The 21,176-nt window shown below is 47.9% G+C and overlaps 1 protein-coding gene across 7 annotated transcripts in view; it reads right to left on the bottom strand.

Annotated features, from left to right (window-relative positions):
• Window positions 1–3,936: 3,936 nt before the first annotated feature.
• Window positions 3,937–21,176, bottom strand: part of cep112 (centrosomal protein 112) — a 38,741-nt gene continuing 21,501 nt past the window's right edge. For 6 of the 7 annotated variants that reach the window (XM_037257130.1, XM_037257134.1, XM_037257132.1 and 3 more), the window contains 6 exons: window positions 19,615–19,677; window positions 18,010–18,168; window positions 7,071–7,160; window positions 4,880–4,981; window positions 4,702–4,766; window positions 3,937–4,612 (listed from right to left, as the gene is read on the bottom strand). In XM_037257130.1, the coding sequence (XP_037113025.1) occupies window positions 4,567–4,612; window positions 4,702–4,766; window positions 4,880–4,981; window positions 7,071–7,160; window positions 18,010–18,168; window positions 19,615–19,677 (525 nt within the window). In that variant the 3' untranslated portion in view covers window positions 3,937–4,566. The remainder of the gene's footprint in view (window positions 4,613–4,701; window positions 4,767–4,879; window positions 4,982–7,070; window positions 7,161–18,009; window positions 18,169–19,614; window positions 19,678–21,176) is intronic. The other variant, XM_037257133.1, reaches the window with a different exon arrangement.

Genomic DNA, 21,176 nt, shown 5'->3' with positions numbered 1-21,176 from the left:
TGTGGGTCGTACGGCTATAAAATGAACAATGCCAGACAGACGACGTCGCCATTTATTTAGCAACAGATAGCTGATGCAGGGTGCACTCAATGCACCATAACCATTCAGGGTGATGAAACAATTTAAATCGCAGTGAAAACAGTGCCAGCCGGCAAGTCCAACGGCAACCGAGACGCACATTGCTCGATAAGGCTAAGCTCACGAAAGCTGCGCAAGAGTGCATCGGCTGACGTCCGCCAGAAAACCCGCCGGGGTGGAGAGCATCGCCAGACCGATGGCGTGGGCCTCTGCTGCCCGGTAGTGGGGGCCAGTTGGGCTCTCACGTCCAGCCTCATCAACGAGGCTCACGGGAGTTCCCCTTTGAGGTTGGCTCGTCCAGAGGAGATCTGCGACTGACTGCGGGCATCCTTGGCTCTTGACCGCCGCAAAAAAAGAAGACCTTTGAAAGGGGGCTTGCAGAGAAGAGTTTACGGGCTATAACCATCACTCAGTTGGAGAATATTTTATTATTACCGGGACAGGTCACACTCACCCCAAGCTACAAAGAGCACTATAAATGGAGAGTGCGCATCAATCAAATGTCTGTCCGCTGTCATGAAGTCGTGAAACACATCCTTTTCAACAACTTGAGAGGCTTTTTTTAATGGCGGTCGTAACTGCTACTGGCCACCTCAGTTGCCGCCATCAACGCCGGCGGGTGTGCGCACATCCACCGGCGCTGTCCTAGCCGGAGCTCGTGGCCTTGTGATTGCTAACTGGTCTGAATGACAGGATTGTGTGCCGCCGTTCCTCTCGGCTCGGGGTTAAACTCTTCTGCGAGACCCCTTTGAAGTATTCATCCCTTTATCTGGAGCCGAAGCCAAGAATTTGGGCGGGGGGGGACAATGGAAAACGAAACCAAGAGGGAAGCTTACCGCAATTATCAAGCTGGGCCATGAGGAGGAAGTCAGCTCACGCGGACCCGGCGAGGAAAAGCCTGGAGATAAAAGGGCCAGTCCATGTAGCACAGGGGGTGGAGTTGGAGGGCGGGAGAGGGTTCTGTTTCAAGTTTGTTTGGTGTATACACACCCCGAGCCACAAGCGATTGCCGCCAGAGGAAATGGAGGCTAGCTCTTCAAAGCAGGCGACAACAGGGGGGGGGTGTTCAACAATGGCCTCTAATGGGAGCGAGGAGCTGCATGAGGATCAACACAGCAGATGTGTGAGGCGATAAAGGTGCGCTTCTACAGAGCTGTTCTGTTCAGATCGGCGATCCTCGATCTTTACTGCCTGGGTAAGAGGGTGGACTGCTCATCCAACAATCCCAGAGCCATTCACACACCTATGGACATATTCAAGTCGAGCGAGGCGTTGAAAAGGGTTCAGTTGGAGGGGAATCAAGTTGCATCATTTGAAGCACCAATTGAGCCCAGAATGATGCGCGTTTCTTGTGTGGAAATAGATCAAAGTCGGCGTGGGAGTCGTCGCCCACCTGTGCAGTTTGATGATGGCAAGATGGACGTGGGAGAGGCATGTGTCAGACCAGGAGTGGGATGGCCGCGAAGAAGGAGACATGAAAGAAAGGCACAGATGAAATACAAAATGGGAGAGGGAGGGGGCGTTGAAGGTTATTTATGCCCCTCCCTCTTTTTAATCCCATTTTGTGCTTGACTTTTAAGTCTAGCAATGTATAGAAACAATGTCGGATGCAGCGTCTAATCCCGTTTGGGCCATGAAGCCGGCTGCGCTCTGACAGTAATGACTTTCATTTCCGCCTCTTTTGGCATTCAAGCCAGCCAGCACACAGTCGACCGGCCGGACGCCACTTTGTTCCGCCATGCTTGACGGGATGGCCGCCCTCCTCCCAAATCAGCCTCAACCCCAAAGACTCTCTCACATCCTTAATCTATCACTTGAACCCTGCGGACCGGCTTCCTCCTCCGTGCCTCCGGTGAGCTCATTAACTCACTCGCTCCATCGATGTCTTACCTCAGCTTCCTACATCGCAAAACAACTTTATGTCGACTGCCCTTTTTATTTTATAAATCTATTTAGACTACTCTTAAGACGACCAGAAGCAAAATCCTTCCTGAGATATTCGGGATGTTATGTATTGGCATCCTATTATTGTCATCAAAAGCTCAATGTAAATTTTAATGATTGATTTGCATAGTTCGTTCATCCATCCAAAAATCATCTGCTCGCTGTGTCCTCAGCGTTTGGCGTCTCTGTAACAACACATGACAACCCAGCAGGCCACGATTTATTCAGAGCACACCGCAGGAAGCATGTATCAGTTTGAACTGGTTTTGCACAAATTCCGGTTTTTGAGAGCAGCCCTACTCGTAGGAGCGCTCGCTAATAATAAAAATGGCTGCACGTTCTCCTCCTCAGCTGCAAGTCAAGTCAGACAATGACACAGACGCAACCTGCTGTGCCGTCGCGGCGGAGGCGGTAGCGCCTCTAAAGCCGCTTTCAAAGCACACAGCTGCGTGTCTTTTTTACCGCCAGAATGACAGGCCGGGGACGGGGGAGGGAGAAAGAATCACATGCCATAAATACCATAGCGACAAAGAATCATATGAGACGAAGGAGTTGATGGTGGACAGTAAAAAAGCGCAAGTGAAAAGTGTCACCGCCGCCAAACGTGTTCATTGACGCGAGCAGGCAAAAGCGGGACTGAGGTGCCACGCCCACGTTCAAGATGTCACTCAGGGCAAAAAGCAGGCCTCAAGTGCCATGCCCACGTTCATGATGTCATTCAGGTGCCCGTGTGGAGTGGTGCAAAAAGTCCCTGACCTTGAGTCTTTTTACAGCCCGCCTTATCTCGGCCTCTTGTCCTCAAACAACCTGTCGAAGGAACAAAAGAACGCTGATAACAAAAAAAAACTTTGAAGGGGAAAACGCATTAACCGAATAATCTCTATTTTGGATTACCACTGTGTCATAAAGCAATTTCACGCGGCCTTTTTTTTTTTAACCTCTGCCTGTAAAAGACAGTCAACGGCCAGATTGTTAGCGGGCAGCCTTGAGCGTCAGGCTACTGTCAAAAAGTCTTTGCGATGTGGAGATAAGTGGGCTGCTTTCATCCTTAATGGGGCTGCCCGGACGACAAGCGGCCCTTCGTATTTACACACATGCAATTACCCAGTTTATTTTGGCGGAGACAATCAATTAGCTGTCAGCGTAATAAACCGGAGATCAAAGCCACATTGGGCGTGAGCGGTGGAAAAACGCAGACGACTCATTAGGGAGGAATCGACGGCTGCCAGTAATCTGCATTGTGCTGTGTTTCCTCATAGTTGCAGAAATGACTCATGGGCACAGAGTACCGAGAGTTTAGCAGGGAGAAGTTCTTGAAGACATGTCAGTTGACTGCTCAACAGATAATTGTTGCATTCAAACGGTGTCAATTTGAGATTTGAGAGCAGGGGATTTTATTTGTAGGAAAGCGAGCGAGTGCAAGGGTGGAGCGAGCCACACCGCTGCCACTTGATGGCTTGACAGATGCCAAAATGTGCACTGGGTTTTGCAAGTCCAAAGGTATTTATGCGAGCCAGGCGTCCATTTGATTAAGAGAATTGCTTGCGGAAGGGCACAAATAATGTCGGGGTAACTAATCAGAGGCTCATAATTTTTTGCAGAGCTGTTTATTTGGAGGCCACGTCAATTTTTGGAGAAAAAAACGATGGTTTCTTGTAAAAAGTTCAAAAACGTGGCGGGTCACACTCCGGTCGCGCTCCAGAAAAAATGCCTTAACGTTTACATTCCTCTTTCTCAGATGACATTCTTTCTTTCTTTCTTTTTTTTGCTCTCATCACTCACTGCGCAGGCAGCTGAATGAAGAAGGCCGTCACAGACAGAAAGGTAGGCGTCAAGTTTCATTGGGAGACAGTCGAGCGGCTCTGGCACACACGCACATGTGGTGTAGGTGAAGAAAAAAACATGGCCATTACGTGCTTTGAAAAATATCTTTTACAAGACACAAAGTATGGATGGAATGTGCGCAGGGCAAAGGCAAAGTTACAGCGCCTCAGCTAGTGCCAGGCAAAATATCATTGCGCGCGCCCAAAAAAAAAACGTCTCAACAAAGGCTGAATTGAGAAAATCAAATCAATGACATTACGCAAGGGGAAAAAAATTGTGAAAATGAAGGAATGTCTTTTATTAAGAGAAATTGTGAGACATTCCAACAAATGACATGAAATAAGGATTTAAGTATTTCAAATAAGTATTGACCTCAAGGATGAATCTTGGATATGTGATAGGCTCAAAAGTAAGACCAGCTTAAGAAAATTGAAAGAAGAATAAGAAATATTCGAGTTAAAAAAAAGTACGGCAAAAATAAACGTCCACTTCTTTCTAACAAGTTTGACACAATCGTAGAAAAATGAAATTAACATTCTGTGGAAGAGATTTATATAAAAATATATTATCTTTTTTTAGATGTAGCTAATACTGAGGCTGGTGTGTGTCATGTCAAAACGAGCGCTGGCGGCATCTTAGGAACTTTCCGACACCGCCAGCGTAAAATGAAGTGTACAGCGGATGTGGCGGTGTGATCAATGCTCACATCTGATTGGCTGTCTACGTTCCTCTCGGACTGTTGTCCCGTGCCTTACCGGGCGGCAACCTGCATAGAAAGAGTGGCAAAAAGAATCAAATTCAAAATCGCCTTAAATCTGACTGGTGGACATTCTTTTGAACATCTGATGGACTAACCTGTTGTTGCGACATGCGTCCGAGCTTTCCTGTAGGATGTCGGCCCTCCTCTGAAGGAAATTGACCTGCAACAGGAATAAGCATGATGAACATTAGATGAAGTTTTTGTTTGAGTTGGGAGGGGTAGTGTGTAAACGAGAGCTTGACGTCAAAACAAGTCAGGACGAAGAGTGGCCACCTGAGCTTTGAGTGAGGCGATGGTGTCCTCCAGTTCCTGTCGGAGCTCGGCGGGAATCAAACCTTTCATCTTCTCCTCATACTCCCGACACACCGTGGTCACCTGAATGAGCAAAAAAACAGTTGAGTGCGGCCGTATCTTGTGACGCTCGGAACCCAAGGGAGCTGCGGACTCCATGCACAGCTTTTTCTGGAGCGGGCAGCAGCATCCACGCGAGCGCACACGCACGTGAGCACGTGCAGTCAGCAGGCAGGCAGGCAGGCTCAATTCGCAGCTCATGAGTGCCCCACCAGTCAGAGCGCCTTCACGTCACCACGGGGGGGCAGGTGTCCCGCACAAGCCGGCAAAACACCCCCTACTGGCGTTGCTAACTCGATGACACGGTGCATTTACACAACGCATCATTGTGGCAGTGGAGACTCTGCGAGTTTGCTGGCGACGTCTCCGCCGGGGGAGGAACTGGAGGAAGTCTGTCTTGAGCAAAATTACACGCCGACCAAACCAGAGTCTGATTATAGAAGCCGAGAAGGGCTTTCAAAGCGACACGAATGGAAGGCTCGCCGACCGGGCTTGGCATCTCGCAGCAGTGTGCGCAAACGCAGGCTTGCAGCTACAAAAGCATCTGCGGCGTGAATCGTCTTGCTGAGTCAGGGATTTTGGGAGCCCGAGTCTGACGGATGACATGAACAGAGGAACTGCCATGCCAAATTGCTGTTGGGCCGAAGCCTCCCAATACTTTTGCCTACCTTGACTTGCAGGCTGAATCTAAATATTCCCCATTAAAAATAAGTTGCTGCTTATGAAGCAGTAGCTTCTGAAGCATAGCATTTAGAAGTTTGAAAACGGCGAGTCACGTTGGCCGGTGACCGCTGAAATCGACGCTCATGTATAACCGAGGCCATCCTTCGTGACAAAACCTTTGGATCCAAAAGCCGATCCCCGAAGCAGCCGACTTGAAGATTTAGCCTTTTTTCAAACGTCGCTGCAGTTCCCCATCAAGATTGTTTTGAAGACTGCTCTGATGAGCGTTTTCCCCGCTCAGTCATTGAGAAATTACAACATTTCATCTAAATATAGTCCTCAGATGGCGGGGCCCCGTCGCTACTGTCACGCGTGGTGTTTTTTTTTCTTTTTGACAGCTGCCAGCAGAAGGGAACAAGCCCGCAACACTTTGAACATTCAAGTGAAGTTTGTCACCTCGTCGTCGGGAAGGCTGACGTATGCTAATCAAGGCGTTTGTTGCCAGGAAGACATTTTTGCGACACCAGCGACAAAAAAAACCTTGTGAGGAACAAGGCGGCACATCAAGAATGACGCCACTCACAAAGTTTGCACCGAGTCGCGAGCGTGCCGCGATTTGAAAGATTCCTTGTCTTGCTGAAAGGACTTGAAAAAAGAAAAAAAAAAGGGGTGGAGAAGATTAAAAGTGGCTTCAGATCTGGCTGAGGGTGTGGGAACTGACGTGTGGTTTCCCAAACTTTATTGAGGGCAGGCACCCATTTAAAATCTTAAGGTGCAGATGTTAGTCGTGCCAAAGCTTAAAACAAGCGCCGCACATTCAAAGAGCGCGCTGTCGGAAATTTTCCACCAAAAAATTTTGCCATTGTACAGCACCGGAGACACGCAAATCGAAATTCCGACCTGACTGTGTATTGTAAAACTCCATAAGAGGCTTTCAGTACAGAAACTTGAAACAAATGCAATGTCGCACACGCGCATACATATATGGATATATAGCATATGGCTGTCAGTCGACTTTTCAAATTAAAAAGAAAGTTATAAACTGATGTGGGTTGCCATTAGTGCCATTAGAAAAAAAACGCACCAATAACGTGACATGCGACACAGGCTATTAGAAAAAAAAAACACACCAATGACGTGACACGCGTCACCTTCAGCAGTTGCTGAAAAAATTCCGCTTCAATTCTAAAGTGTAGATGACCTAGAGACTCGGAGCGACAAGCCGGCCATACACTTGGCTCTCAAAGGGCTCCGGCGGGGCCCGTGTGGACCCCTTTGAGCGCTGCGGCGACCTTGTTTGGTGCTCACTGCTAAGCGCTTTTAATTAATGGGGGTGGGGGGCACATTAAATAGAAGGGCAAAGATGTGATGGAGCACGTCGATGATGCAACATTAAGCTGGACTGAGTCACCCCGGCGTGAAGAGATCCAGACGAGGGGCGGCCCATTACCTTCTCTTGGCTCTTCAGCTCTTTGCCGAGCAGAGTCTTCTCTGAGCTGCGTAGACGCCTCTGGAGACTTTCCACCTTTTCCTGCAGAGCCTGAAGGAAGGAAGGCAGAAGAGCATCAGCGCTTGTCAGCGGGCTGGAACATCAGCTCCAGGTGTGCGCAACGTGGAACTGACGTAGGACGAGGCTAGCGTGAAAGCCACACGGGCGGAATATCAAGCAGGCCGCTTGACTGAGAGCACAGCACAAATGGTTTCCGAAACACAATTCAGATTCAAGCAAGAAGACGGCTCTCAAACTCGATACCACCGTTCATTTTTCTGTGGCTCACTGAAGCAAATAATCGTGCATCCACTTGATGTTGCATTTTCATGAATAGGATTTGTCTTCACTTGAGTGAGTTGCCATTGACAAAAGTATTAAGACGGGAGGAGGAATGGGAAAGAGTCTGCGTCTCCACTGCGGCTCGATGAGCTTCCGCACAGCAAGGTTGCGACTGTCCTCCATTTGCTTCATAAGATAATGATTGGCAAAGAAAGGCCCCAACAAAAAAAGTGATCAAAGCCAATTGCTCCCTGTGTCTTGACGGGTAATTATTATGTCATGAGAGTAATTACGGCGAAGCTGACCTCATTTAGCTCCTTTTAAAGAGCAGGGTAGAGACTTTCTCACACTGGGGATTAGCCAAGTTTTCGAGGCGCGGCCAAGCCCATCATTAATGCAACGCTTATATTTATATTTGCAAGGCAATAAAAGCGGGGCAGCGTCTCGCATTCGTTCCAAGGGCTCACAGATGACATTGACCAAAAAGGGCGGCAGCTTCAATCACTTTGCCTCTTCAACATTCTGACAAGAGAAGCAAGAAGGGAATATAAGCAATGAGAGAAGAAAGTCATGAATGCATTGTGTGTGTGTGTGTGTGTGTGTGTGTGTGTGTGTGTGTGTGTGTGTGTGTGTGTGTGTGTGTGTGTGTGTGTGTGTGTGTGTGGGCGTGCATGCGCGTGTGTGTATGGAAAGAATGGCGCGCATGAAACACAGAAGCAGATGTTTGGAGCGCACATGTGGACACTTCGTCTTTGATTATTGGGCATGAAAAGCAGAGAGTGAAAGGTGCACATGTGCGGGACACACACAGCAACAAGTGTGTGTGGGGGGGGCACGTCTCCCCTTGCGGGAGTCGAGTGAGCGGGCCAGGTGTGAGTCCTGTTCTGGTGTGCTCAGGGGCCAGGTGAGAGGCATGACCACCAGACGCCAGAAATCCCACGTTGGCATGTGTTTCGGGCTCTGGGGGGCACGAGACGGAACGCTCTTCAAATCTCCAAAGCGTCGAGGCTTGACTTCCAACCTGAGCTCATTTCAACATTTTCCATGCTGACATGGAGCTCGGCAGGCGATTTCTATGAAGCATTTGGTGCCATTCATTTTCAGATCGACAGAGCGTTCGTTGGTCGTCCCGATGCTAATTTGCAGACGTCCCGATTGGCTGCCCACATGGCTACAAGCGTTGCCGGCGATTTCATCATTCCATTTTGTTTATCGTCAACCAAAGGCTGCAAAAAACAAGAGGGAGTGCAAGCCGACGGATCGACACGCTTGTTATGTGAGGGAAAGCTAAGCTTGTCTCTGAAACTGGCATATTCCAATCGATTGCTCACACCTCAACTCAAACCGACGATCTCGGGGGACTTCAACCCACTCCATTTCTTTACCTGGATTGCAGTTGAGACTGTTCAAATGTTCCCTGAAACAATGTGCTCACGCTTCATAATTGATTGCTATCATGACTATTGTTTGCTTTGGGAAAATGTGTCATGTGATCAGCGTCACGAACCGCATCGCATGCCATATCAAAAAGTTAACAACAAGGTGCAGCGGTGCAAAAGTCCCCGTTTCGCCAGTTCAACCACTGCAGCGCGGTTATTACGCAAAGCCTTTTCAACTTAACATCAAACAAACAAACGGCAGTGGCAGCTTTAGGGCGTCATTTTGCATGTCACGTCAAGGGAAATGTGACTGACAGCTTGCAAACATTGGCGACGCCCAAGAAGATTTTTAGCGTGGATGCTGTGTTAAATAAAGTTTGGAAGCAGCCATTTAGGGTGAATTCCAGAGCTCCAACTTTGACCAACTCCTACTACCCAATGAGTCTCAGCATGGGCGGCATTCTTTTGAAAACCTAAAGTTGCCTTGTTATGCAAACATTCAAACTGAAAGAAAAAAGGTGGCGGCTCTCAGGTGTGGTTTTTCCATCTCCCAAGACGTGACAAGGTGACTTAACAGCTTGTAAACAATCGTGGCGCACAAAGAGATCAGGCTGCACGCTGCCAAAGAAGCATTGTGTTTTTTGTTTTAAACCAGAATCAGGCGGGCTGTAGGAACAGGACTGATGACTCTTGGCGCTCATGATCTATCTGATTGGCCTACCTTTTAAGCCATACCCTAAAACAACAAAAAAATGATGGCCAATGAGGTATGTTCATGACCACTAAGGCAAACAGAATTAAAAAAACAAACAAACAGGTAGGCATTTGAGCATAGTTGCCTGAAGAAGCCGCCCTGACTGGTTTAGTCTGAATTTTTTAGTCTGAAATGGCAGGCTGCATCCTCCGAAAGAGTCTTTCCGAGGCTGCCGCCCGGGAAGTTCAGAATTCGCCCCACGGAGGATGCGGCCTCGAAATTTGAACATGGCTGAAGTCAGTAAGTTTCTTGTAAGATGAGGGACGTTGATTGGCCAACGGCTGCCCTGCCAAACCTGCTCAGTACATGGGGCCTTTTTCAACTGCATGCGGCTGTTTCATGAGAAGATGCCAGACATACGTATAAATCAACTTGGAAAGCACGCAGAGTATCCAGTGGGAGCGTAAACTCAACATGGATCCCCGCTGTATGCCGGAAGAGGACGAGCAAGCGTGACGAGCCAACAACAACTCCTCCCCTGCCCCCCCCAGCCACATCTTTGCAATAAAACCACTTGTGATTCCCGCAAGTGTGACACAGCAATTTTGCAGGTCTTCTGGGAAGCGAGACTTTCTTGTGGGCCTCGCTGGTGTCATGTTTTGTCTCTTTCATGTGGCTTCTGTATTTATGCGCTTCAAAAACATCTCTGAGGGTAGAAGTCATTACAATAATAGGGACTAATCGAGAGTCCAAATCGTTCCCCTGATGAATCATACAAAGACGGTGGAAATGTTTCGCTGCTAAAGCGGGCAGACGGTAGAGATAGTGATGATGTACACGGCAAAAACACCCACATATCATATTTCGTCCAATAAACGTCACATCCAAAGATCTGAAGAAAACACTATAGCTATTACTCAATATGTTGCGTCTGTCTCCATAGCAACCGCTCAGAAAAACGAATGCCGGTTTCGTTTTTGTAGGTGTTCTGATCGTCAGAGGAAAACGTTTTCAAAACGCACTGCTCTACGAAAGAGCGCTTATTGACATGCAGGGCTCGTACGTATGTGCTGCAACAAACAAACAAACAAACAAACCAAACAAACAAACACACAAACAAATGTAGAATGTTGCGCTCATCTTTTACACTTGCAAGAAAGTCCAGAGTGTTCAAATGTCTATGTGTGTGTGTTTGTGTCTGTGGAGGATTGTGGTTAACTGCGTCCAGATGCTGAGAGTGATGTGGCCTTTATCTGCCATGCATCTTTGCAAAACAGACCGGCAAAAAGTGGGAGGATCTCATTTGCTCAGAGAAAACTGGCAAGAGAGAGAGAGAGAGAGCGAGAGAGGGAGAGGAAGAGAGAGAGGAAGAGAGAGAGAGAGGGAGTGAGACAGAGAGAGGAAGAGAGAGAGAGTGAATGCAGGAAAGAAAAAAGGAAAAAAGGTGAAGAAGAAATGTTGCAGACCATCTGAAAGGTGAGAAGCAAATCCACTTGATCGCCTTGAAACAACTGCTACTCGACTGAAACAAGCCTGTTGCTGCGGCTTGTGCAGCAACTGACGCCCACAGACAAACTTCACCGAGATGTGCGCACTAAAGCGTCAAGTGAGCGCCGGTATGATCTCGCCCTTCTGTGACGCCTTTCCTGGGTGGTCTCCTCCTGGCGCAGATAAGCGAGGCCAGGCCAGCGTGATGCGTCTCCCAGTGGGAGAAGGGGGAGGGGAAAGAAAAATGCCAGGGGCCTCTTTAAACGTGACTTTTTTTGTTCGGAGCCGCTTGAAGTGCGACGGGCGGGGGCCTTCTAGTTGCAGAGACCTGTCAGAGGTTTCTCCCAAAATCGAGATTAAAGAGATAACACTCAAGCTGCAGCCAGGAAAAACCTACACATGCACGCACGCACGCAAGCAGCAGTAGTGGAGGTGTGCAGGAGGGTCTACTGAACTGCTTGTAAATAATAGAGGAGAGACTGACTGCCAGACATGAGTACAGATTTTCTTTGAACTGCACTTGAGTCAAAAGGATGTAGGGAAAAGTAAAGAAGGGAGGAGGAGGAGGAGGAGGAGTGGTCTCCCTCCTGAGGTGTCAGAGGGGAGAAACTTCTCCCCACCTCTCCCACTCTGCTGCTGTCCATTGTGACGCCACTGATGTCCAGTCATAAAGACACATCACAAAGGCCGTAAGGTGGACGCACTGCATCAGTAGAAAGAGAATTGGAAACCAAGCTAAATGCACCGTACGTCCACCCGTGCGCTCTGCGAGCTTTGTGTCTCAGGTTGATCAAGTTCTGTAGCTCTGGGGATGCCAAGTACGCTTAGCCCAGTTCTTCTCAAATAGTGGGGCGCGCCCCCGATGAAATTTGGTGACCCCGGGGAAGATGCATTTTGTTGGCTGTACTAGATTAAAGGGAAATTACACATCCACGGTAGTAGGTGGGAGTGGCGGTATCATTGTAAGAGTGTGCGGAGGGAGTATTCGCTCTGTAGTGTTGAGCGCACGGAACATACGCACACACAGTACAGAGCAGGCAATAAAAAGTGCAGTGGGACACCATGGAAAAATATTTAACAGGGTTGAAAAGAACGGCGGAGAGAGACGGGGATGAGAGAAATGAGAGCCACCCGAAAGCTAAGACAAGGAAATATGACGAAGTGTACGTAGTGTACTTCAGTGTGACTACGGTGGGAGACGAGGAAAGACTGGTGTGTTTACTCTGCCTTAAAATGTTGGCAGCGGATAGTATGAAGCCAAAAATATTAAGGCGGCACCCCAATCACGCTGATTGAGGTTTTTTCAGCGAAAACGGGCTGAATATTGCCAACAATCATTCTGCTTTGTGAACCCTACTCCAGTCAATCAGCAAGCACTGTAAGCATCATATAAAGCAGCGTACCATATTGCTCAGTGCAAAAAAAAAAAAACACACCGTTGCAGAAGAGCTGATACTACCTGCAGCCGTGGAATGCTGCCTCATTTTGATTAAAAAACAGCACAAATTGTTTTATTCATTTTTGTTTTGTAGGCTAAAATGTTTGATATATTGTGCTCCTGAGTTAATGTTGTTGATTACTTTGAATTGAATATTATTTATTGCTGTTATTTAATATGATTTATGTTTATTATTATTTTATTGTATTTTTTCAGCATAAAATGGCAGTTGGTCAAGAATGTTTATAGTTTAATTATAATTTATTTTTTAAATTTCAGGCAAAGTGATGCACTTGGAATCTGATCTGTTACAGACTAAAAAACAATGTTATTAATAGTTATTCTTTCTTGTAAATTGATCTTTCTTTTTTATTTATTTTGCATTTTTCTTTCATATTAATAAAGGTACAAGCATGGGTGGTGCAAAATGTTTTCTTCTACCTGGGGGGGGGGGGGGGGGGGGGGGGGGGTCCACAGAAAATAATCGAGAAGCACTGGTTTAGCCAAAGCACTGCGGGCAACAACGAATAAAATCAAAGAATAAAATCACAATGGAATGTTGAAGGTTTTTGTTCAAAACTAAAGTTACGCGATATTGCTGTTTCAGAGTCTTTTTTCCGCCGTGCAAGAGGAAAAACATGTAGTGAGGGCAGAAAGACAGGTGGCCAAACAAAACATCCATCTCCTCTGCACCATTTCAAGATGGCCGCCTCCGGTCAAGTTATCTGCCACAGCATTTTAGAGAATAAATTGCTCCATTTCGAAATGGAGCCCTGTTCTATGATTGGAGTGCGCCCTATGCAGTGGATTGTTTTGGTGATGGAAGCATAGTGCACTCATTTAGCCATTTTCAACTATAAAAAAGTCCATATTTGGTCCACGCCCGGACTGACCATAGGGAGAACCGGGAGTATTCTCGAAGCGCCGGCCTAGGATTGGCCTGCTGGCCTGCGTCTCTGTGTTTTTTTTTGTGTTTGTTTTGTTTTTTAAGTCTGCCGGTGCGGCGGCGCGCCTATCAGAGAGACAGGCCAGGCCATTTAGGCCAGGAGCATGTGAGGAGGGAAAGACGATTGGTTTATGTCAATTAACACCCGCCCCCACTGTCCGTATCAACCACACAGAGCACGTGTGGAGGAAGAGGTGTGTTACGTACGTCAGGTGCCGGCTGCTGTAGCTAGCGAGCGGTGCAAGTGAGGATAATGGACTTCGAACGTGGTAAAAAGAAGAGGAAAGGCGGTGCGGAGAGGGACAAAAAAAGAAAGGCGCCGGAGGAGGATGCAAATGCAGAAAAGTTACGGATTTATTCAGCCCTGCCCACGGTGCCATTAAAAACTCTGTGTGTGCCCGCGCGTGTATGCATGCATGCCAGTTTGCATGTGTTGTGTGCATATTTGCCGCTGACATGTAATAAGGCTGTCCCTCTGTTGATTTTGTGTTAGATTTAGTTCTCGTTGATTTTGTAAGTTGAAGAGTCATTTGTTATTCTTTCTTACATGCACATGCCTCTACACTTTGTAACTGCCACTGGCTAAATTTCTTAGTAATGTAATCCTCGACACCATCACAGAGAGCATCCACTGTCGTTATGCAGCTTCTGCAGTGCTCTGCTCAGACTTTGCCTGCATGGACCCAAGAAACTTACCTCACATCAGGGATAAAGGGCTTCCAAAAACAGCTCTGGGAGAGCTTAGCAAATGCCTGGCCATATTTGATGAGTGTGCCACAATTCCAGCTTTACAGGCAGAACTGACTAGCCTTGCTAATCAGTGGGAGACACTGAAGATGGCACCTTCACCTGGTTGTAAAGTCAGGACAGACATTGAACTTTCAGAAGAGGGTGTGCACACTGAGGATCCTGAGAAGGGCCTGGAGTTGGAGAACACTCACTACTCCTCTTGTAATGACTGTCCCATATGCTGCTATCACATCCTGTCTCATTTCAACTTGCTCACAGATGCCCACCATGTCATTGGTCTAGTTCTTGCTGACGTTGTCTGTAACAAAAGTGGCCTGTGAAAGGACCTTCTCCACACTGAATAACAGACTTTGAACCTCCATGAGCCAGGACCGCCTAGAGGCCTTTCTGTTGATGTCAACAGAGAAGGAAATATTACTAGAACTTGACAGCGATGGTATCATTGATAAGGTGGCAGAATCCAGTGCTTTGATGCATCGCATCCTGACCTTCTAAGGCAGCATTTACAAACTGTGGATTCTAGACTTAATTACAAGTGGGTCAGCAGGGGGCTAGGTCCTATTTTTCCAGCACTTTATTTTGGTAATGTGTAAAGAAGTTGAAGTTGTTGTTTCAGTCTAAAAAAGAAATAAAGAGACTGTCTTTATTACCTGTCTACATTATTATTTGATTTGATTATTATTTGGTTTGAAAAATGAAAACAGAAATATTGACTTGTACCTAACCCTACCTTAACCCTTTTCTTTACATGATAATGACAGTGTATTTCATATTTTGCTTCCAAATATTTGGTGGGTGAACGCCTCCACAGCTGAGTCTTGGAAATGTCCAGGACTAAAAATATCCAGGGTGAGTGTTGTTGTGACTATTATGCTTATATTGGAGTGCATATTTGTTTTGAATCAGCCAAAAACATACTATTGTGTGTGCATGTGTGTTCGCACAAATGCGTTTTGCTTGTGCCCATGCATTTAAGTGTGGGTGTGAACATGCACGTGTGGGCAAGGCCAGGGTGGCCTGGTTACATAACTGACTTCTGGCCTGAAAAAAATCTCCCAGTTCGGCCCTGATTTGGTCTATTTGATAATGTCAGGATTTTTCACGTAGGTATCTTTAAAAAGACATTTTGTCACTTGCTGTCGAGTGCGCTGTGGGCAACAACCAATCGCCGCCCTTAAAAAGTCCCAAAGCAAGGCATTGTATCTTTGTCAGCAACTTTTTCACAAAAGAGGACTACCGTATTTTCCGCCCTAAAAGGTGCACCGGATTATAAGGCGCACCTTCAATGAACGGCCCATTTTAAAACTTTGTCCATATATAAGGCGCATCGGATTATAAGGCGCATAAAATAGAAGCTATACTGCAACAAACTGAGGTTGACTAGGGTTGCGGTATGCATCCACTAGCCAATAACCAACGAGCCCTCTGTAAACAATCGCGTTTCTCAAACGATCTCCTATAAAATGATCGGAACTGACTAAAGTTCGATCTAACGCATTGGTACTACTTACCTATGTTTCCCTTCCATATCGATCCGTAGATTTACTCGAAACATTAACAGAGCAGCCTATTTTCACATGAAATAGCCTGGTACGTATATCAGCTATCGTTATAGCATTAGCCATCCGCAAAGTCCCACGAGCCTCAGCTCGCAATCTCCCATGAGCCTCAGCAAAGTGTAAACAATCGCGTTTCTCAAACGATCTCCTATAAAATGATCGGAACTGACTAAAGTTCGATCTAACGCATTGGTACTACTTACCTATGTTTCCCTTCCATAGCGATCCGTAGATTTACTCGAAACATTAACAGAGCAGCCTATTTTCACATGAAATAGCCTGGTATGTATAGCAGCTATCGTTATAGCATTAGCCATCCGCAAAGTCCCACGAGCCTCAGCTCGCAATCTCCCATGAGCCTCAGCAAAGTGTAAACAATCGCGTTTCTCAAACGATCTCCTATAAAATGATCGGAACTGATTAAAGTTCGATCTAACGCATTGGTACTACTTACCTATGTTTCCCTTCCATATCGATCCGTAGATTTACTCGAAACATTAACAGAGCAGCCTATTTTGACATGAAATAGCCTGGTACGTATAGTAGCTATCGTTATAGCATTAGCCATCCGCAAAGTCCCACGAGCCTCAGCTCGCAATCTCCCATGAGCCTCAGCAAAGTGTAAACAATCGCGTTTCTCAAACGATCTCCTATAAAATGATCGGAACTGACTAAAGTTCGATCTAACACATTGGTACTGCTTACCTATGTTTCCCTTCCATATCAATCCGTAAATTTACTCGAAACATTAACGGAGCAGCCTATTTTGAAATGAAATAGCCTCGCGGGTACAACAGCTATTCGGTGACGCCCCCTGACTACAGTTACCGTAATGTTGGGAAGCGATGCGACCTTGTAGTTTACTAGTCGTACTAAAACGTACTGAAACATTTTGGCAGAGCACTGTGTACAACCAGTATGGATCAACAAATTCATCAATTGATCCATATATAAGGCGCACTGGACTATAAGGCGCACTGTCGGCTTTTGAGAAAATTTTAGGTTTTTAGGTGCGCCTTTTAGGGCGGAAAATACGGTACATTTACTTGACGTGTCTGCACACGCGCACGAGCGCGCACATGCGCACCTGCACACACACACACGCACGCACGGACACACACGCACACACGCACTCACACACACACACGCTCAGCTTCTGCAGGTATCCACAGCACCTGTTCTTGATCCACTACTGCCATTTCTTCCCACAGGCAAAGTCATCCATCCTTTCAAGTCGCTCAGAAACGAAGACATACATCAGACCGGCGCAAGTCGGCACGAGCTGCCACAAGGAGCCAAGTCGCATTGTTTGTTGCGCCAGCGCCCGGGAAGCCTTCATTAGCGCTGCCGGCTAAAAACGACGGGAGCACGCATTATGTAAGCTGTCACTTCACCCGGAGGATGTCCAAAGGAAGACCTTGCCTGCCTTTGACAAGCATGCCAGGAATCAGAAAGGTGCGCCCCAACACAATATAGCCGGCCGACATGCGCTGCGCCACAGACACGGGTACTAACTCAAAGCTAGGTTTGCTCCACAAGCTTGAGGGACATAAAGAGTGTGTGGATAGAGAAGGCCAACGTCAGACAAGAAGATTTCAGTCTGTGTGCTCGGGCGGGCAGGCTATAGAGAAGTGCTGCCACGGGGAGCGAGAACAGCAGCGCTGATCAAAGCCCAAGCGGGTGACACTGTGGGCGGAGTGCCATTGTTTATTCACCAGCCACCTTTTGGCAAGGCGAGAGGAGCATGTGCGCCTCCGAAACAGTTTGAAGAGTTGGAAAAGGCAGTCTTGGAAAAGAGTGTGTGTGTGTGTGTGTGCGTGCGTGCGTGCGTGCGTGCGTGCGTGCGTGCACTCACCTTCCACTTGGCAAGTGGAACGCGGCTTGCAGTCGTGACACATTTGGCAGATGCGCAACACAGCAAGTGTTTGCGACCGGAGGCGCTGCCGAGCAAGCTTGCGAGTCGCATCACCATTGATGACTTTACAGACATAATCGTGCTCATGACTTCAAGCTGCAAATTTTTGCTCATACAGACACAAAGCCCTCCGGCCACACGTCGCCTGCCCGCCTCCAAGCGCAAGCCTTACAATGAGCATCCAAAAAGGCCTCCACCACTGACGCCGACGCCGTCACAGAACAATAGCCATTCCACTCATTTTAAGTGAGCCTCGTCATCCGCTTGACCCGTAAACTCGTCTTCAACTGGTGGCCTACGTTTAGGAACACGTCCCTTGGCCTAGACACTACAGGCGGTCTTGATTTGGCCGCTCGCGGGCGCCCGCTCAACTGCCGCCGCATCTGATGCTCAACTTCCATTTTCATGTGCTCGCCTTGTGAATAGCATAAAGCCGCAGTCGCACTGACCTGGTTGACCTGGTTGGCCTGCTCGGCCTGCTGGCTCAGATCTCTCCTGTCTTGCTCCCGTTGATGGTCGGCCTCCTCGCGCTGCATCTCCATCGCCCGCCGCAGGGCAGCAGCTTCCTCTTTGGCGTTGCACACGGACTGCTGCAGCTCAGCAATTATCTGGAGGACACAGAATGAGGAAATGTGCACTGGGAATGCTTTTGAGCCCAAGACCGAAAGCCCCCGTGAGTGAGTGAGTGAGTGAGTGAGTGAGTGAGTGAGTGAGTGAGTGAGTGAGTGAGTGAGTGAGTGAGTGAGTGAGTGAGTGAGTGAGTGAGTGAGTGGGTGAGTGAGTGGGTGGGTGGGTGGGGTCGGGTGGGTCGGTCGGTCAATCAGCAAATAAACTTTAGTCGCCGTCCCAATTTTTGAGCAACACGTCGTCAAGGGGCAAACATTCTCGGGCTTCTTCATCTAAGTCGTAATGAAAACACATTCCACATGTGCAGTGGATTTTAACGAACGCTCACCTACAATCATGGCTTGCCCGCGGTGGAAGAAAAGGGAAAAAAGCAAACGACAAAATGGATGAGAAAGGGCAAAAACACAAGTTCCTCTTTGAAGCGCCGAGCCACTTTGTGTTGGCCAACTTGCGGTGCAAAAAGGGACTGCCTTGCCTTGGCATTCCAAAATTAACATTCTATTTAAGCCAGCGTCAGGAAAGCAAGGCAAGATGACAGAGCAAAGCCAAGCGGACAGAGGTGTGTGTGTGTGTGTATGGGGGGGGCGCCGGTGGCGTGCTGGTGCCGTTCCTCGCTTTGGGCCAGACAGATAATTGTTTAGTGTGTGTGCAAGCGCTGGAGGAGCAGCCCGGCTGGAATTTGCGCAGCGTGTGGGAGGACGACAGAAAAGGGAGGAAGATTAGCCTCCATTTTTTTGTCATTGGGATCGCCAACAAACAGCACATTTTGATGCTAATATGTCACTTGGACATGTTAGAATGCAAAATGCGTTCAGCTCTGGGGCAGCGATCCAGCTAAAGGTCAGAGAGGCTGCAGCAGTAAGAAAAAAGAAAAAAACACAAAATGCAACTGTCCATCCAATGCATTTCTATTAAAGTGGCAACAAGTGGACTAACATGGCCCATTTTGTTGATTCGTGCCTGCGAGTCACGTTGCGAGCACATCGTCAACGGCCGCCCAAGAGTCGAGATGCCCTCCTACGAGAGCGTCATACAAACACTCATGCGGCGATTCCCTCCTCCTTTCTTCCTTGCTGACCGGCCGAGGATAAAAGGAGCCATCTCCCGCCAGTACGGCAGCTCCACCCACTGCGGGCCCGCTCGTGAAGCGAGCGGAGAAGAAGAGTGAGGAGCGGTTCACAGGTCACCCGCTCGCAGAGGCGCTAATTAGGGCCCGTTTGCGTACGCGAGTAGGACCGTCCCCTACCTATGTGGGCGCGACGCTAGTAAATGCGGAGCTCCCTCCGGATAATGCTACCTTTTTAATTGGGCTATTAGGAGCTGTGCCCCCTGTCAGACAAGAAGGGCTTCCTTACATTTGTGGTTCACAGGCCTCTTGTTTACATTGGACTGGGCTACGGGAATTCAGTTTTGCGTGAAGCGGTTACCTTTGCGGACCTGGCGAGTGTCTGACTGTACTCCTTCTCAATGTGCTTCAAGCTGCTGTTGGTCTGAAAAGACACAGACAGGGAGTCAAGCATGACCATTAGAATCAAGTGACAGTGCCATTAAATTGTTTTATGCCTTCCTCACATGTTTTCCATCACAGAGACGCTTTTTATCTTTCGAGTCAAACACAAAAAATTACTTCGAAATGATTTTATTGATGAAGAACAATATAATGAAAAGCTTTTGGGCCAAGATAAAAAAAAAAAAAAAAAGTAATTGTTTGTTTAATTACAAGTTAACGGTGAAAGGTGACTTCTATTTCACTGGCCACACACAGCCTGATTTGTTGAATTCAAAAATACAACCAATACAACCTACCAGATCGATGTACAAAACAAACAAACAAACAAACAAACAAACAAACAAACAAACAAACACACAAAGCAACCAGGCCGCCCATCAGACAAAGTCTAGCTGTGACCTTGTGTGCCGCCCCCCTCCCTGTTGGCAGGGGGCCACTCTGTAGTGACTGCGCACGTTGCGTGTAGGACGCCATTTCTATTTGATCTCACGCCAACAATGCGTCGCTTAACAACAAGGTTGGGGGCTTGGGGAAATTAAAACCGAGCTGCCAATTAGCTACAGGGGACAAACAAAGACGTCGGCCAAAGAAGAAGAAAACGGAGCGGGGCGGGGAGGGGGCTCCTTGAAAGTGTCTTTGCCGTCGACACGTTTTTTGCTGTTTTTAGACATGCGTTGTAGTTGTTCATTCTTTTTAAAGCCAGCTATCCCACACATGAGCCAGCCGCATGTCAGACGTCAGAATGTTCGAGTGGCAGGATGCGGTGCAGCTTGGAAGTGCCTTGCTCAAGACTGGGAGGCACGCTCAGAAGTTGGTTAAAAAAAAAACGCACAGTGCTCACTACTCAGAAATTCCCTTTACTGACGGACACTCGAGGGAATATCGCAGGCAGAATTATACAACATCATGCATTATACAGTTGAAGGCGCTCATGAGCCCATAAAGACGTGCAACCTTGTCGAAAGGGGGGGGGCAAATTGAAAGCCGAACCATTTGTACTGAACGTGTCGGTGCGAACACATCGGTGCGATCGTGTTGGTACGTGCGAGTGAGCACGTTCAAAGCGACGGCCTGCGCCTCGCCGAAGGCATTTGCGTTGCGCCAAAGGCGCTCTGAGGCTGCGCCGCGCTCTTCGAGCGCCTCGCCCGCCTTTGAAGGGCGCCAGCCTGAAAGTCGCTCACCAGAACTGAATTCACCGTCAGCAACGGGAAGCAGCCAAGAAAGTCAAAAGATGTTTCAAGGCCACCTCGTGGAGGAGCCAAACTGTGAGCTCAGTCACTGCAGAACGGAACGGAAACACCTCGTGCAGACTTCTTAACAATAAATTCTGCATGTCTTTTCAAGTCAGTGGGAAAGAATTTTCAGAATGTGTCGAGCGCAGTCCGTAACCCGAACGGGATATTGCATCCAGATGGCATTTTTTATCCCCCCCTCGGCTCCTCCCACACGTTTCCAATAATCTCGTATCGCCGAGGAGCA

The sequence above is a fragment of the Syngnathus acus genome, chromosome 8, assembly GCF_901709675.1.
Source record: "Syngnathus acus chromosome 8, fSynAcu1.2, whole genome shotgun sequence".
Lineage (NCBI taxonomy): Eukaryota > Metazoa > Chordata > Actinopteri > Syngnathiformes > Syngnathidae > Syngnathus > Syngnathus acus.
This window is presented reverse-complemented; position numbering and strand designations above follow the sequence as displayed.